The 16,408-nt window shown below is 42.3% G+C and overlaps 1 protein-coding gene across 1 annotated transcript in view; it reads left to right on the forward strand.

Moving 5' to 3' along the window:
- The first annotated feature begins 8,126 nt into the window (after positions 1–8,126).
- Positions 8,127–16,408, forward strand: part of LOC307217048 (cytochrome P450 2J2-like) — a 37,286-nt gene continuing 29,004 nt past the window's right edge. Inside the window, exons 1-2 of the mRNA XM_079978061.1 lie at positions 8,127–8,388; positions 12,838–13,000. Coding sequence (XP_079834187.1) covers positions 8,221–8,388; positions 12,838–13,000 — 331 coding nt within the window. The 5' untranslated portion in view covers positions 8,127–8,220. The remainder of the gene's footprint in view (positions 8,389–12,837; positions 13,001–16,408) is intronic.

Consider the following 16,408-nt stretch of genomic DNA (forward strand, 5'->3'; position numbering starts at 1 on the left):
GGCCAGATATCAACTTCATGTGTGTATTCAAAATATTCTAAATGTTCGTTCCAGTATGATATAGCCATTTCCGAACTTGAGAGGAGAGGGGGTTGCGGGCCACCCCCTCCCACACACGCGGGGGCTGGCCTTTTGCCCCCGCGAGAACAAGGGAATCCCCGGGTGTGCCTGTGACCCTGCCCGCCAATCGGCGGGCTTGGGAGGTGTGGCCTAGCCCATTTAAGGCCAGGCGCGCCCAGGGACCGCCCTCTTTGACCCGTTCCAACTGACCGGTTTGTTACGGTCCTTCGTCCTCCTGTGTCTTGAGCAGAATATATATTTTTTCAGCCAAATTCGTACCTGGCATTAATAATGACATCGCGGATGCTCTGTCTTGTTTTCAGATGGAGCGCTTCAGCTCATTAGCGCTGGATGCGGAACAATCATCGCTGCCTTTCCCGGAGCATCTCTGGAGTCTTGGGAGCGAGAAGTGATGAAGGGAGTATTGAGTGCAGTTGCCCCTTCCACAATGAGATCATACAAGAAAGCGTGGGCTGACTTCCTAAAGTTCCGCAACAGTATACCTAACACGAGGCAGAATTCCATTCCCTCAACGAGGGAGGTCCCCCGCTACTTAGCCCACCTGAAGGAGCTGGGCAGGGCACCAAAGACTCTCAATATTCAGTCCGCGGGGATCTCATATTTTTGCAAAGCCTTTTTCGCCACCAACCCGTGCACTGAATTTATAGTGCGTAAGACTTTAGAGGGTTGGCCTCCCAGCACTGACAAGAGGAGGCCCATAACTTATGAGATTCTGACCCAGATACACAAAAAATTACGAACAATATGCTGGTCAAAATATGAAACTCGCCTATTCTCTGCCGCTTATTCCATAGCCTTCTTTGGTGCCCTTCGAACAGGGGAGTTAGTCTGTGAGGGAGGGGTTGCCCACTGCCAAAGGGGCATCAAGTGATCTGACCCTATCTAGGACGGACCTAATCATTCAAGTACGGAGCTCTAAGACAGACCAACAGGGTAGGGGGGCCCTCCTTCGGTTACCAGCCGCACAAGGTAGTGGACCCTGCCCGGTTAGGGATACGAGGCGTTTCCTCTACTTAAGACCCAATAGCCCCGGCCCTTTCTTAATTCACGCGGATGGATCGCTTTTGGCCAGACACCAATTTACTCGGGTGATGCGCATGGCTTTGGCAGCATGCGGGCTGCCTGTGGCTGAAATTGCGGCTCACTCCTTTTGGATTGGGGCAGCTACCACTGCAGTACACCTCGGGCTATCTACAGAGAGGATAAAGGACTTGGGGTGGTGGAAATCTAATGCATACAAAGCTTATGTGAGAAAGAATCTATGACTAGCAGTTGGGCTCCTGACCTTGGTTTTTCTGTCTATTTGCATTTGGTTGGTGGGCCACAGCATTGTGCATTGGGCCAAGAATCGAGCCACGAGTACCGGGTTGGGACAAAACTTGAACTTACCTGCAAATGTTGAGCTGGCATGGATAGCGTGAAGAGGGATGCGCTGGAGCGAATTCAAGCCAGCCGTGATGGCGAGAGCCGCCTCTGAGGGCCCACTTGATGCCCTGGTTATCCAGCTGGGGGAGAACGACCTAGCGTACCGCAAAGCTATTGACTTGAGATGGAACATTTTTGACGATTTTGCTGATCTGATGGCGGTTTATCCAAACATTACTATCTTGGAATCAACAAAGCAAGAAAGGTCTTGGAGCGGGCTGTGGCACATAGAGTGGCGGCTCTGGGTGGGTGCATCATAGGCCACCCAGGCATCCAGTACAGCAACAAAGCCCTCTACAGATGGGATGGCGTGCATCTGTCAGATGCTGGAAACGATATTTGGTTGGGGGACATCATAGCAGGGATTAGGAGTTGGTTACAGGTTTGAAGGTACTGGCGGCAAGCTTTGCTCGATTGGCGGTTAGGCATTGGCAGGAGTAATTGTTATGCAAATGAAGGGGGAGAAGGAAGCGCCATCACCTTCCCCCAATGAAAAGGGTAGTCCGGTAGAGGACTCTGGGGGGTGTGGCCTTGTCCGAAACCTAGGGAGGTAAGGGGTCCGGCACGCCCCTGAGCGGTGACTCCCGTGGGATCCTAGTTGGCGTACTTCAATAGGACTCCCACGGCTTGTGGATAATCCTTCCCGGTCTCCATGCTGGGTAGTCGATAGGAGCCAATGCCTAAGGCCAATACCTTTCAATTCCTGTAATCAATAAAGTTGTGGCCTTTTTATGCCCATTAACCTTAAATAATGTGTCCGGTGTCTTCATTTCACATGGGGGGAGGGGACTTGCCACGCAACCAATTGTATTCCGAGATAATATCCAGCTGTTCCTTGTTCTGCTAGGTGATATTTTCCTCCATCTTCAGCCCCAGACATTGCTATGAGTCAAGAATAGTCTTCCTCCAATCCAGGATGATGACTTTATCTCTCCCCCTCCCCCCAAAAAATTCCAACCTTTCCTCCATGTTTGAAAACAATAAATCCTTCATTTTTATTTAAACAGGAAACTCTCCACTGTAGTCATTTATTTTAAAAAATCCGTAGTTATATACTTGTTGTATATTCATTATTTTACACCTGTGTTTATATCTTGTGATCCCATTTCCTGTAGGGAAATTTATCAAGAGAAAAAGAAAAGCACTTCAATTTCTACTACTTCCATTCTTTTCCCAATAGCGTCACCAGAAGCTTGATAGGTTTTTCCTCTAAATTCCCTACAAATTATACCCAGAATCCTTTCTGTATCATCTTGTAATTCTCTGCTTTAGAGAGACTAAGCAGCTCTTACATGCAAAGGCATGAACTTCAGTAAACAATGTTTGTTCTGAGATGGCAATTTTTCACATTGATTTCTGTAAGTATTTATTTCTCACTGATTTTTTGTAGGTATTTTATCTTCAAATGGTCACACCTGGAGGCAACAAAGACAGTTTGGTGTTGTTACTATGCGGAAGCTGGGGCTGGGGAAGAAAGGCATGGAGCACCAAATAGCAGAGGAGGCTCATCAGCTTGTGGAGGTTTTTGCACATTCAAAGGGTATGTGATGCTAAGTGATGGTGCTGAGCTGGCGTATGAAGATATATTTGTGTCCTACCTCTGTCCATTTTAGAAAGGAATGTGATATGTTTTTCTTGGTTCCTAATGGAGATCCCAGCAATTTCTCTTGGCCACCATGAACTCCCACTCTCAGCATGAACAGGAGCAGCTGAACTCACATAAGTATAACTTTATTTTGCAGGACAACCACTTGACCCCTCCATGCCCATCACTAATTCAGTCTTCCAACGTGATATGTGCTGTGGCTTTTGGGCACTGGTTTGCTCTTGAAGATGAATGGTTCCAGAAGCTGATGGAAGCCATGGATTTTGTCATAAAAAAATTAAGTAGCTTTTGGCATATCGTGAGTAGTTATTTTCATTTCTCCTAAGCCAAACAGGTCCCCCTGAATACCACAAATCAGGGCCTTAATACCACAAATCCGTATTTTGGAATCCATTATGATAGAGGATAGAGGGTTGAAGAAGTGACATCAGGTTTAAATTGATTTGAGATAAGGGCAACTTACTATCTCTCCGCCTGCTCAATTTCTTATGATTATCATTAAGATAAAATAAAATAAAAAGCATGACTAAGAAGACTTTGTGCACCACAGAGGACTCTTTGGAGGAACGATGGGATAAAAATGGAACAATGACCTTCAGAACAGGTCATCTAGAGCCCACCAAAGGAGACAGAGGTGAGCAAAATAACCTTTTCACTAAGGGAATTACATAGTTTTGTTGCCATTATGGAAAGCTAAATGTGTCTACTCTCTACTGACTTAGCAGTGGCAATGATGATGGTTCCTATAGTGAGGCTCCTGCAGCCAAAACCTTGGCTGGAATTTTTTTAATGAAAGAGAGACTTGCAACTTAAGCACTGTCCCTACTGCTAAGGAAAGCAGCTCCCTCCTGTTTGACCCAACTACACTCTTTTTCCAAACTTAAGTTCACTTCTCCACATTTCTACATCCCTTCCGGATCTTTTTTTAAAAAAGTACTCATGAAACTTCATCAGCATTTTAGTGCTAATTTCTCCTAATGCACACATGTGAGCGATTTTGCCTGAAGCAAGGCCTGTGTGTTATTTTCACTATTGTATGCATTTTTAGGCACACATGACCATATTATTTGCATTTCCATTTTTGTACGCATCACTTGACTGGGAAACTACAGACAACTTTATATCAGTGTTGTAGGCACATTTGAAACAAGGAATTTCATTAGTGTGCGCAGTTTCTGACTTCTGGGCACAGTTCTAAGCCTAAAATTTCCGATTAAAACTGCAGAGTGGAAGGAAAGGAGGACCTTTTTCTGCCTCCTCACTTCCAGCCACTCTTTGAAGACTGGAGAAGAGACTGTCTTAAGAATATTAGGGGGTCAGGTAGGGCAAGCATGGCTTTGTTTTTTACAGGACTAGGCCATGTGAAAAATGAATATAAGATTTTAGCTGCAGTTCATTCATTTTCAGCTTTGTATTCTTGTTATTAAAAAGGCACGCCTAAACATTCCGTTGCACTACCCACAATCTAGGCTTAAGGTGCCATTTAGCTCAGAGCTTTCATATCTCAGTTTCTAACACTGCTTTATATCAGTCCAACTTTAATTTTCTAGCTGCTTATGTATTCAGAAAATGTAAGTAATTGATCTTTAATGAGAAAACAAGGAAGGAGAAAAAACATCCTTCTTCAAGGTTTAGTTTTTTGTGATGAAAGATCAGAATTACTTGACTGGCAAACTGGAAGATTTAATAAATACAATTAAATTTTTAAAAATGGAGAATTGTACATTTTGAACGATGGCTGTCTTTCCATTTGTGTATTAGGCAAATTTGCTTTTAAATGTGAACTTACTTGAATTCCCCCACACCCTATTCTCCACCCACCCCCACCTACCATAAAAGGCCACTAACTTGTTCCAGGAGGGTTCCTCTGATTGTGCCCAGTTTTGGAATGATGCCTGGGAGCTGGGAAAATATTTTGAGCCATAGTTTTCTTTCACATTTTCAGCTAGGGATAATTCACAGAATCCAATCATTGTGAGATTCCAGAAAAGCAATAGACACCCTTCCTTCTTCTTAGTGAGACTCAAACTAATATGTTAGCCCTGAAGAATAATGCAGATCATGTTTTTAAAGTGCTAATCCAAAGCACAAAGGGTGTGACCAAGCTTCCTCATGGTAATGGCAGCATTTCTGCTATATTTCATTTAGCTTTGTGAAATTCTTCCATGGCTCATGAAACATCTCCCATGTTCTGCATGGAGATGGTGCTTTCATTTGCAAAGGAGGAGATAGAGAACCATAAGGAGAATCAGTCTCTGCATGAGCCACAGGATCTCATTGATTTCTATCTACTTCAGATGGAGAAAGTAAGTATCAGCTTTGAAGCTGAATACTGTTCATCCAAGGAATCATTACATTCCCTGTTATAAGTGAATACTAATCTCTTGCCTGGCAACCAGCATCTTTTCCCCTGAATCTCAGTTGAAAATGGCATTGTAAAGGTAAAGGTAAAGGTACCCCTGCCCGTACGGGCCAGTCTTGACAGACTCTGGGGTTGTGCGCCCATCTCACTTAAGAGGCCAGGGGCCAGCGCTGTCCGGAGACACTTCCGGGTCACGTGGCCAGCGTGACATCGCTGCTCTGGCGAGCCAGAGCCGCACACGGAAACGCCGTTTACCTTCCCGCTGGTAAGCGGTCCCTATTTATCTACTTGCACCTGGAGGTGCTTTCGAACTGCTAGGTTGGCAGGCGCTGGGACCGAGCAGCGGGAGCGCACCCCGCCGCAGGGATTCGAACCGCCGACCTTTCGATCGGCAAGTCCTAGGCGCTGAGGCTTTAACCCACAGCGCCACCTGGGCCTGCAACCAGCATCTTTTCCCCTGAATCTCAGTTGAAAATGGCATTGAGTTCCCCCCAAATATTTCTCATACTCAATTTAGTTGCTAAAGTGGGTTGATATCCATCCATAAGCATCTAGAGAAATGGCTAGGAAATGTGAGCTTAAAGGACTGGAAACTTAAGTGTGTTAAGGGGTCTTGCTTTGGAGCATTTTTGGATTGATGTTCATCCAACATTCAAATGTGGACTGAGAAAACTGATAATCCTAAACAAAATGCTCTTAAACTAGAGTATTACTTCAAATTCCTGTCTCATCCATCTTCACATACTAGAAAGGCCAAAATATATTTTCATCCTTCACTCTTTGAACAATGCTTATCATGATGACAAACGAATGTTTAAATATGTTTAGTGTTAAGTACCATAAAGGTAAAGGTACCCCTGCCCGTATGGGCCAGTCTTGACAGACTCTGGGGTTGTGCGCCCATCTCACTTAAGAGGCCAGGGGCCAGCGCTGTCCGGAGACACTTCCGGGTCACGTGGCCAGTGTGACATCGCTGCTCTGGCCAGAGCCAGAGCCAGAGCGTGAGCCGCACACGGAAACGTCGTTTACCTTCCCGCTGGTAAGCGGTCCCTATTTATCTACTTGCACCCGGAGGTGCTTTCGAACTGCTAGGTTGGCAGGCGCTGGGACCGAGCAGCGGGAGCGCACCCCGCCGCAGGGATTCGAACTGCCGACCTTTCGATCGGCAAGCCCTAGGCGCTGAGGCTTTAACCCACAGCGCCACCTGCGTCCCATATTTCACCATAATTGTCACATTTTTATGCCAATTATTCTTTTCAAAAAAGGGGGGTCGACGATTATTTGGTGAAAAACCAAGGAACGACCCTTAATTGAGGAAACAGTCTTTATGAAGAAACATAATTATGTTTATAATGCTTATTACTTATTACTAACTGTTTTTGTGTGATTAGGATGCAGAGAATATGTGTGAACAGGCACACGAAGGATAATAGGTAGTTCAAACTGGGGCAAGGCATTCTCATGCACGCTTACAATGCCCTGTGACCATTATGTGGTGAATGCCTTTGGAGTGATTTTAAGGCTTGAAAAAAGGAACTCGACTATTATATGGTGGTGACCATTAGGCAGTGAAATATGTAGCACACATTTTGAATATCTGATGCCAGAGTTTCCGTTGGATCCCTCTCTTCATGCCAGTATTGGGTTATTATGCCAACCCACAGATCCTGAAATCTAGCTCCAGCAGCTACCGCTGTAAATACAGGAAAGTGTGTGGGGGTTTCTTAACATAACCAGCTATGAAGCAGAGGGCCGGTCCACCCACAAGGCAGGCTGTGACAGCTGCCTTGGGCAGTGGAATCCCAACAGGAGGCATCTCTGGGGATGTGCTGCCTAGCCATCTGAAGAATTAGATGAGCAACCACAGACTTCTTTCCTTATGACTATGAGAAAACATTTGAAGGCCTGTCCAGACCAAAGGTTCTCTATTACTGTTGCACTCAACAGGAAATGGGTTACCTAGGAGCAAAGAACTAGGGGCTGAGGTCCCTTCAATGCCCCTCTAAAATATTTGAGGGGTCCTGGCTCCCCCAAATTTAATGGCAATTGCCATTCTAATGGTGGACATGAGCCACATTATGTGATTGATTATGTGAGGTGGGGCTCACTTGCCCCCTTCCCCATATTTTATTCAAGTTGGCAGCCCTGATGGATTGCAACTAGCAAGTGCTCTGTGGAAGTAGCAATTGTACTGCACTGTGATTCGATTCAACTGCAGGTAGAAGTTTGTTGGCTTTTGCAATTGTAATGCATTTACTATCCTGGCCCTCATTGCTGGATTAATAAGAGCTTGAACTCAGAGTTCTTTCTGAAGCTTTGACGCCTACATCAGATTGGTACCTTCCCAAGGCACAGGTTACAAGGAGTAGCAATTCCATAAGAGGGAAAGATACCCATATTAAATACCAGATGACTCTCAGGGTACTGGAAGTAGTTCACAGTCTCTTGGGAGTTCAATGTGCCTGATATAAAGCAGACTTCATCACATCTGCGTGACACATATTAAAATGATTATAGCATTTGATTGTACTAGTGTTTGATTGTATCACATTCCAAGGCTACTTACAAATGGTGTCACTCCCCTTGTTGCTCCCCTTGTTGCTTAATTGTTTTTAATAACTGAGCATATAAAAACAGAGAATACTGCTGATGTCTTTGATGAAAGCAAAAACTCCTTAGAGAAAGAGAGTTGAACCTGACCAGGAAACCTAGAAAAAATTAAGGAGAAAGAGACAGCAAGAGAAGGATGGAGGTACGGGCACTTTTGATTGCTCTGCTGGTGGCTCTTCTGATTCTGCACTACCTGAAACAGCTCTGGTCAAACAGGCATTATCCTCCAGGACTTCTCCAGTTTCCTCTCATTGGAGCCACATGGAGGTTTCTATTCAAGATTGATGAAAATACTCTCATTCAGGTACTTATTGCTTAGTAATAACTCAGTCTGATGCCAGCAATTGTTTTATCTATTTCCCCCAACAATTGTGATATTTCAGCTTCAACGATGGCATGGGTTAAAATGGTAAATGCCATAAGCCTCCGTTGTCAGAAGCTGTAAGCAGTACAAATAATAGTAATAATGTAAATAGTATTATTATTAATATTGCAAAGCACAAAACCATATAAAAGTTGAAAATGCGCATTAAAAACTACAGATCAAAAATATGTATTGTATACTGTTAAACTGAGGAAGGAGGAGAGAACACCCTCAAAGGAAGAATGCTTTATGAAAATCTTGGAATATGCAGAGATGGCAAAAATTGATAAAAGATACAAATTTAGAATCTTTTAAAGAAGATTGGAAAACCTTTCCGGTCTATATAAAAAGTTATTTCCCATATTCAATGACCACAGCGCCGTTTAAACTATAAGAAAACAGCAGAATATATTAAGAAACATGTTAGAGAGGATCAAAATAGATAAGATGGAACTTTAAAATGCAATCGTATGTAATTCGAGTTATAAACATTGATATTGGGTGAGTGGGAAATCACTTGTTTTGTTGTATTGGAATATAGTGGTACCTTGGGTTAAGTACTTAATTTGTTCTGGAGGTCCGTTCTTTTTTTAAAAAAATAATTTTTATTAAATTTCCAGTTAACAAACCAATCATATCACATTAATTCCAAATTATACCAATACATAATAAACTCCAAATATTTAGCCGAATTTTAAATTTTTTGGGGGGGACCCATGCTTCGACTTCAGAAAGGGTCCAATCATCTCATATTTCTGCTGCTTTGATGTTCACAAGTCCCATCTTTCCAGCTCTTTGTTGTTATCCTTTACAAATCCCGTCTTCCAATCTTCTGGTTGTTATCATTTTTCTTCTTAATAACCTCTGAGTTATCTCCACAAGCGAGTTGAAGCAAACATTATTATAGTCCTGTGTGGATTTTCCCGCTGATCCAAAAGTCCTATTCAAACGGCAGGCGCCATTTCAGCAGCTCCCATAAAATACAGTCTAAGCGTCTGCTCATTAACTTTCCCAGACCAGTTGCTCCATAAATCAGCCTTTCCAGGGGAGTTCTTGCCAAATCAAACGTAGAATTCAGATATGATAACAGAACACTGGCTCCCTCCCCCTTTGACTGTAAATCTTGCAACAAAGTCAGTCTCATAATGGCGGTTCCCAATTAGAACTGCGTCATCCAAAAGCCTTTTGTTACCTTTCCAGATCTTCCGCAAAACAGAGCCTTTAGTTGATAATTTTATTTCCACACAGTTTATTTTCCCATCTCACTTGCTATCAGTCATGTGGTGGTTGTTCTTGGGGAGGGGTTGTTAGGTAAATCATATTGAAAAAGTAAAAAGTTTACCCCTCCTTTCCGATCCGTTTCAACATACCGAAATAGTTGTGATTCTTTGATGTAGTCTTCTGTTCAGTCCAACCTGTCACTCAGCTTCTCAATGGTCGATTTAATTAGCAATCAGTACATCCTTTCCTTCGCTCGAAACATGTGCATTTACTCTTCTCCAATTATTTATCTTGAGCAATGCAACTAGGATCACAATCAGAAGTAGCATCCAGGAGATCCAAAAACTCACTTGAGGGCTTTCCGTCCAGTGCCCCCACCCCCTCCTTTTGAACTCGGGGGTGATTTATTGGCAACTGCGGACGAGGCAGCATTTTCCCATCCCCTGGGAAAACTCGGGAGGCTAATTTACTCCCATCATCAGCCTCTTAACCTGTCCGTTCTTACCCTGAAACTGTTCTTAACCTGAAGCACCACTTTAGCTAATGCTGCTGCCGCGCCGCCAGAGCATGATTTCTGTTCTCATCCTGAAGCAAAGTTCTCAACCCGAGGTACTATTTCTAGGTTATCAGAGTCTGTAACCTGAAGCGTATGTAACATGAAGTGTGTGTAACCCGAGGTACCACTGTATAATTGTTGAGTAACAAATGTAACTTTCTATATGGAAAATTTCTATATTCCAATTGTTTTGTTAATTGGAACATTATTATTATTATTATTATTATTATTATTATTATTATTAACCACCCAATAATACGCCCCCACAGAAATAATCAGATTTTAAAATGGCATAAGATGTCAATGAAATCAACCAAAGGCCTAGTTAAAAAGGAAGGTTTTGCCAGGTGAACTTCCCTGGCGAGAGCATTCAACAGATGGGGAGTCACTGCAGAGCAGGTCCATTCTTGTGTTGCCACCCTCTGGACCTCTTATGGAGGAGGAACACAAGGAAGGGCCTCAGAAGATGATTTCAGGGTCTGGGTAAGATCATATTGAAAGAGGCGGTCCTTGAAGTATTGTGGTTCTGAGCCATTTAAGGCTTTCTAGGTCAAAACCAGCACTTTGAATTGGGTCCAGAAACTAATTGGTAGCTGGTGCAGCCGGACCAGGAGCGATGTAATATGCTCTTGTTCCAGTGAGCAACCTGGCCGCTGAATTCTGCACTAGCTGAAGTTTCCGAACTGTCTTCAGAGGCAGCCCTATGTACAACACATTGCAAGTAATCTTACCTTGAGGTTACCAAGGTTAAGAAATGTAACTTTCTATATGAAAAAAGAATAAAATATTATTACAGAAAAAAGACAGACCACAGCATTCATTCACAGCAGCCTCTCAACAGGTACTAACCTCCATGCCCTATTCAATCTTTTTCACTCACACCAGAAGCACTTATAAAAAACAAATTATAAACTAAAATACCAAAATCTTCTTAAAGGATCTCTGCGGTAAACTAGGGTTGCCATTTTTTAGGAAATTGTTGAGCTTTTTCCATTGGGTTGCCATACATCTGGGTGTTTCCTGACATTTTGCCGATTCCTGTCAGGACATGTCAGGAATATGGCAAGCTTACAGTAAGTGCTAATCTCCAGGTTGTAATCTCTCTCCAAGATTACAAGGACAGGGCTGTGAAATCAGCTTCTGAGAGTCATTTAGAAAGCCGTGAAACTAATTTCACTTGGAAAGGAAGTCTTGCTACCACTTACAAGTTGACCCATAGAAAATACAACAACGTTTTATGTTGCCTTGTGTTTTCCCCTGATTTCACATAGCTACCCATGCTGCCATTATCCTACTTTGTATGCTTTTGTGCTTTTCAGTATTAATCGGAATCTTGCCCCTTTATACTAGTTTTAATGTCTTATGTGTGTTGTTTATAGCTGCTGGTTGAAGGGCACTCATCTCCAAAACACATTGTGTAACACAAGAAGTTGAATTAATAAAACCGCTTATTACAGTATTTTCTTGATCTTGTCTTCCTTTTGTTCTATTGCATGTTGCGACATGGCCTAGAACAGGTATGTCCAACTTTCAAGAGACTGAGATCTACTCCCACTATAAAGAAACTGGCGGTGATCTACCAAATTTGTTGAGCTTTTTTAGGGAGCCAAAGTTATTGAGCTTTCAGGAGGGTGTGGGGGCCCCCCAAGATCTACCACAGACACACCGCGATCTACCAGTAGATCCCGATCTACCTGTTGGACATCCCTGGCGGGGAATACTGTGTACTTCTCCCCTTCCAACATACGGAAGGGCAACGAGTTCTACTGGCAATGAAGCCGGAGCACATCAGCCTTTCTCAGCAGCAGCTCACGTGTAACCAGAGAAGACAAGAGACAAACAGAACAGGCACCTTTCCATTACTTCCTCCGCAAGCATTAACTCTTTGTCAGGCCATAGTTTATTTTATTTGTTTCTTAAATACAATTCTGAGCTTTTTCAGCAAAAACTCTTCAAAACATACAAAATTACTCAACCATCAGATATGAACATATTAACCTTTAAAACATTGGAATTGGTAATAATCTCTAGCCCAGACATGTATCATCTTAATTCCTTCCCATATATTTTTATGGTGGTGATGCTCCTGCTGTGACCCACTGTGGGTCTGAACACTGACCCAGGGCTCTAGCCCAGCCTATGCCAACCTGGTACCCACCAGATGTTTTGGACTACAATGCCCATCTGCCCCAACCACCATGGCCAATAGTCAGGGATGGTGGGAGTGCTAGTTTAAAAGCATCTGGTGGGCTACAGGTTCCACATCCCTGCACACACAAAGATTGTGGCAAGATCATTTTCTGGCAATGACTTGTGCATATTCTTGTCTGTCACAGGAGGGCTGGTTACTATGAAGTGTCTCTGCTGCTCTGACCTAGGCAGAGGCAACATGGCTTGGAGGGAGTAAAACAAATGGGTTGGGATTATGGGAGGGAGGGAGGGAGGGAGGGAGGGGGAGGAGGAGGAGGAGGGGAAAAGATGATAGCAAGAGAACTGCACATAGTGAGAAACTGCAGAGGTGAGGGAGGATGACGTTCTCGTATTAAGTTGAAATCTCCAACTGCGTTTTTTGAACACATCATTCCTCTCTTCTCTTTTGAACCAAATGGTAGCTGGGAAAGCAACATGGAAATATTTACACCATATGGTTTGGACATCTACCCATTGTAGTACTGTCTGGATTCCAAGCAGTGAAAGAAGCACTCATTGACCACTCTGAAGAATTAGATGAGCGACCAGAGACTCCTTTACTTAGGACTCTGATAAAAGGAAAGGGTAAGTAGTGAAGAATAAGAATTTCTACTGGTATTTTCCCAAGATGAGACTTTTAAAGGGCTGTCCAGAAAAACAGAACAAAGGTTCTCTATTACTGCTGCACACAACGGGAAATGCTAGGACCTAGGGCCTGAGGTCATTCAGAGTGGCTAGTCCTCATGCTATCAAATGACACATTCGTTTGGGTCCATGAAAACCTGGCTTCAGCACATGTGAAGATTTGGTTGATTATGACATCTCTAAGAAACACAACACACTGCTTCTCTCAACAAGCTCTTCCAACATATTTGGGCATGGACTCATGTGGCAAATATAACATGTGAACTTTGCAATCACATAGTTACTATCATCATTATAAATTATGAATTGCATTTTGCATGTATGCCTCAAGGTAACTTACAGAGATATAAAAACAGTTTAAACTATGAATAATCATAGTTTAGAGGTCCCGGGCCCTAAGTAAGTCAGATTATCCTCCACCAGGGCCAGGGCCTTCTCAGTGATGGCTCTGACCTGGTGGAATGCTCTTTCCCATGAGACCAGGGCCCGGCAGGATTTAACTTCCTTCCGCAGGGCCTGTGTTCTTTTTTTTATTATTTTTTAAGCATTTTTTTATTATATTTTTCATAAAATCTCCAATCATACAAATTTCCACATCACATATTTTAGCTTATTGGACCTCCCTCAACTTCTCTGACAATCATCCGTAGTTAAATTTCTATCTTCACATTCCTTAATATTAGTATTGCCTTTAAGTACATTCTTTCTATCCTCATTTACATTCTTGCAATATTCCTTATTTTTTTCACAAAGCTTCTTTAAAACACACTAGCGTTGTGTCTTCCTCACATACCGTTTTCAAATATTCTCTAAATTTTCCCCAGTCCTCTAAAAACTTATGATCTCTTTGGAATCTAATTTTTCCAGTTAATTTGTCCAGTTCTGCATAGTCTGTTAGTTTTGTTCTCCATTCTTCCAAAGTCGGTACTTCTTCTTGTTTCCATTTTTGAGCCATCAATATCCTCGCTGCTGTTATTGCGGCAGGGCCTGTGTTCTTGTTGTTTAGTCGTTTAGTCGTGTCCGACTCTTTGTGACCCCATGGACCAAGGCATGCCAGGCACTCTTTTCTTCCACTGCCTCCCACAGTTTGGTCAAACTCATGCTGGTAGCTTCAAGAACACTGTCCAACCACCTCGTCCTCTGTCGTCCCCTTCTCCTTGTGCCCTCCATCTTTCCCAACATCTTTTTTAAAAAAATAATAATATTTATTAAGATTTTGAAAATTACAAAAAGAAAAAAGAAAGGTTAAACATAGAAAAACAGAAACAGAAACAAAAAACACTACATAAAACATTAAATTAGCAAAACAAAACAAAAACAATTAAAAACACTTCCAATCTTTTCGATCTTAACTTTCATACCCTTATTTCATTGACTTCCTCAACGCCTCCCTTTTTGTATTCCACTTCAATTAACTATTTCAGCAAGTCCTTTCCATCTTCATCTATTTTCTGTCTTATAGTTAATTTTAACATATTGCAACCTAGTTTTTTCCCCCTTTTAATACATTAACCATCTATCTATGCCTAGTTCCTTCTAACATTTCTGCCAAAGCCATATAACTTTATTCCACCTTTTTTCTAAAGCTCCTTAATTTTACAATATTTCTGTAAATAATCTTTACATTTTTTCCAATCTTCCTCCACCGACTCTTCTCCCTGGTCTCGGATTCTGCCAGTCATTTCCGCCAGTTCCATATAGTCCATCAACTTCATCTGCCATTCTTCCCGGGTGGGTAAATCTTGTGTCTTCCAGTACCTCGCCATGAGTATTCTTGCTGCTGTTGTCGCATACATAAAGAAAGTTCTATCCTTTTTTGGCACCAATTGGCCGACCATGCCCAGGAGAAAGGCCTCTGGTTTCTTCAGGAAGGTATATTTAAATACCTTTTTTTTTCTTTCTTGCAAACAGTGTATGCAAACAGGGTCATGCATCTGCAATGGCAAGCAAATTATTTTCAGGATGCAATTGCATTTTTAAAAAAGAAAAGAATTCAGGGTGCAATTGCATTTTGAAGAGAACAGATGTAAAGCAGTGCTTGCCATTCAGGTGTGCATTGAAGCTGTTTGCATTCGTGTGTTTTTTTAAAAAAAATAATATTTATTCAAAGTTTAAGAGTTACAGAAAGAAAAAAAAGAAAAATACAAAATACAAAAAAATACACTCACTTGGAAAAAAAACAAAAAGAAAAAAAACCAGATTAAACCTTTGCAAAACTTTCTTCCTTTACTTATTTCCTTGACCTCCTCATACCTCCCATTTTTGTATTCCAGTTCAAATAGTTATTTCTGCAAATCCTTCCAACCTTATTTTCATTTAAGTAATTTAATTTGTTTTAAAAACCACTTTTACTTTATCCAATCTTAACTCTCATCCAAACCTATATATCAATACTTATTCTTGAGACGTTTCTCTAAGGTCGAAAAAAATTCCCTTCCACGAATTTCCCAACTCTCATATAAAACAAAAAAGCAAATTATATTGTATACCCTTTGAGTTCCCAATTTCCATTCCACCCATACCCCCTTCCCGGTTTCAGTCCCCAACATAAGTCCATCAATCTCAAAAAACCATTAGCCCGGAGATTTTACATCCGAGGCTCTCAAGTCACTCTCATGTCCCCTCTGCCCGTCTTTTTGATAGTCCTTAATATTGAAAGCCAAATCTCGGGGAAGGTCCAACCCAACAGCATCCACATTCCTTCCAGCCAAACCTCCGTACTTAAAAGTAAGGCCTATGGGGTATTCCAAATCTTGTTTCATTCTCCTTTCAGATCCAAATGTCCCCAAAGCTCCAACTTCCACCTGAATCAAATTTATAATCCTAGGGTCAGCTGATCTCCACATAAGGAGATCTCTCCATCTTTCACTTTCCAATTCAGGCCAAACTTCCATCTTCAAAAATTTATTTCCCCTTATTGCCATCATGTCAGGCCTCAAATTGCAGCTCTCCTTTCACATCTGCAGGGTTACGGCTCCCCCTTTCTTCTCTTCAGAGACAACATAATTCTCCTGCTCAAATTTCCCTGTTTGTTCAGTTGAATAAAATTCCTGTGCCGAGTTCTTATCAAGTTCAATGATGGTACTCAGTCTTGTTGGTTTCTGCTCTCTTCACTGTGCAGCGAAGTGCTTGTCACGAGACAGGTGTTTACATTCCACAGACAGCATTGCTGTTGTGTTTCCCACGGGAAAGGGAGACTGGATGTGACGTACACTGGTTTCCTGTTTTTCACTGTTCTCTCAGTGTGATTCTCTCTGTGCTTCAGAGGAGAGAGGATGCATTCTCTGCTTCGGCAGAGGCAAGATGTTTTTCTGTAATCTACCAGCTTTAAAATGTAAATAAAGCAAT

Source organism: Podarcis cretensis, assembly GCF_951804945.1.
Source record: "Podarcis cretensis genome assembly, chromosome: 5".
NCBI lineage: Eukaryota > Metazoa > Chordata > Lepidosauria > Squamata > Lacertidae > Podarcis > Podarcis cretensis.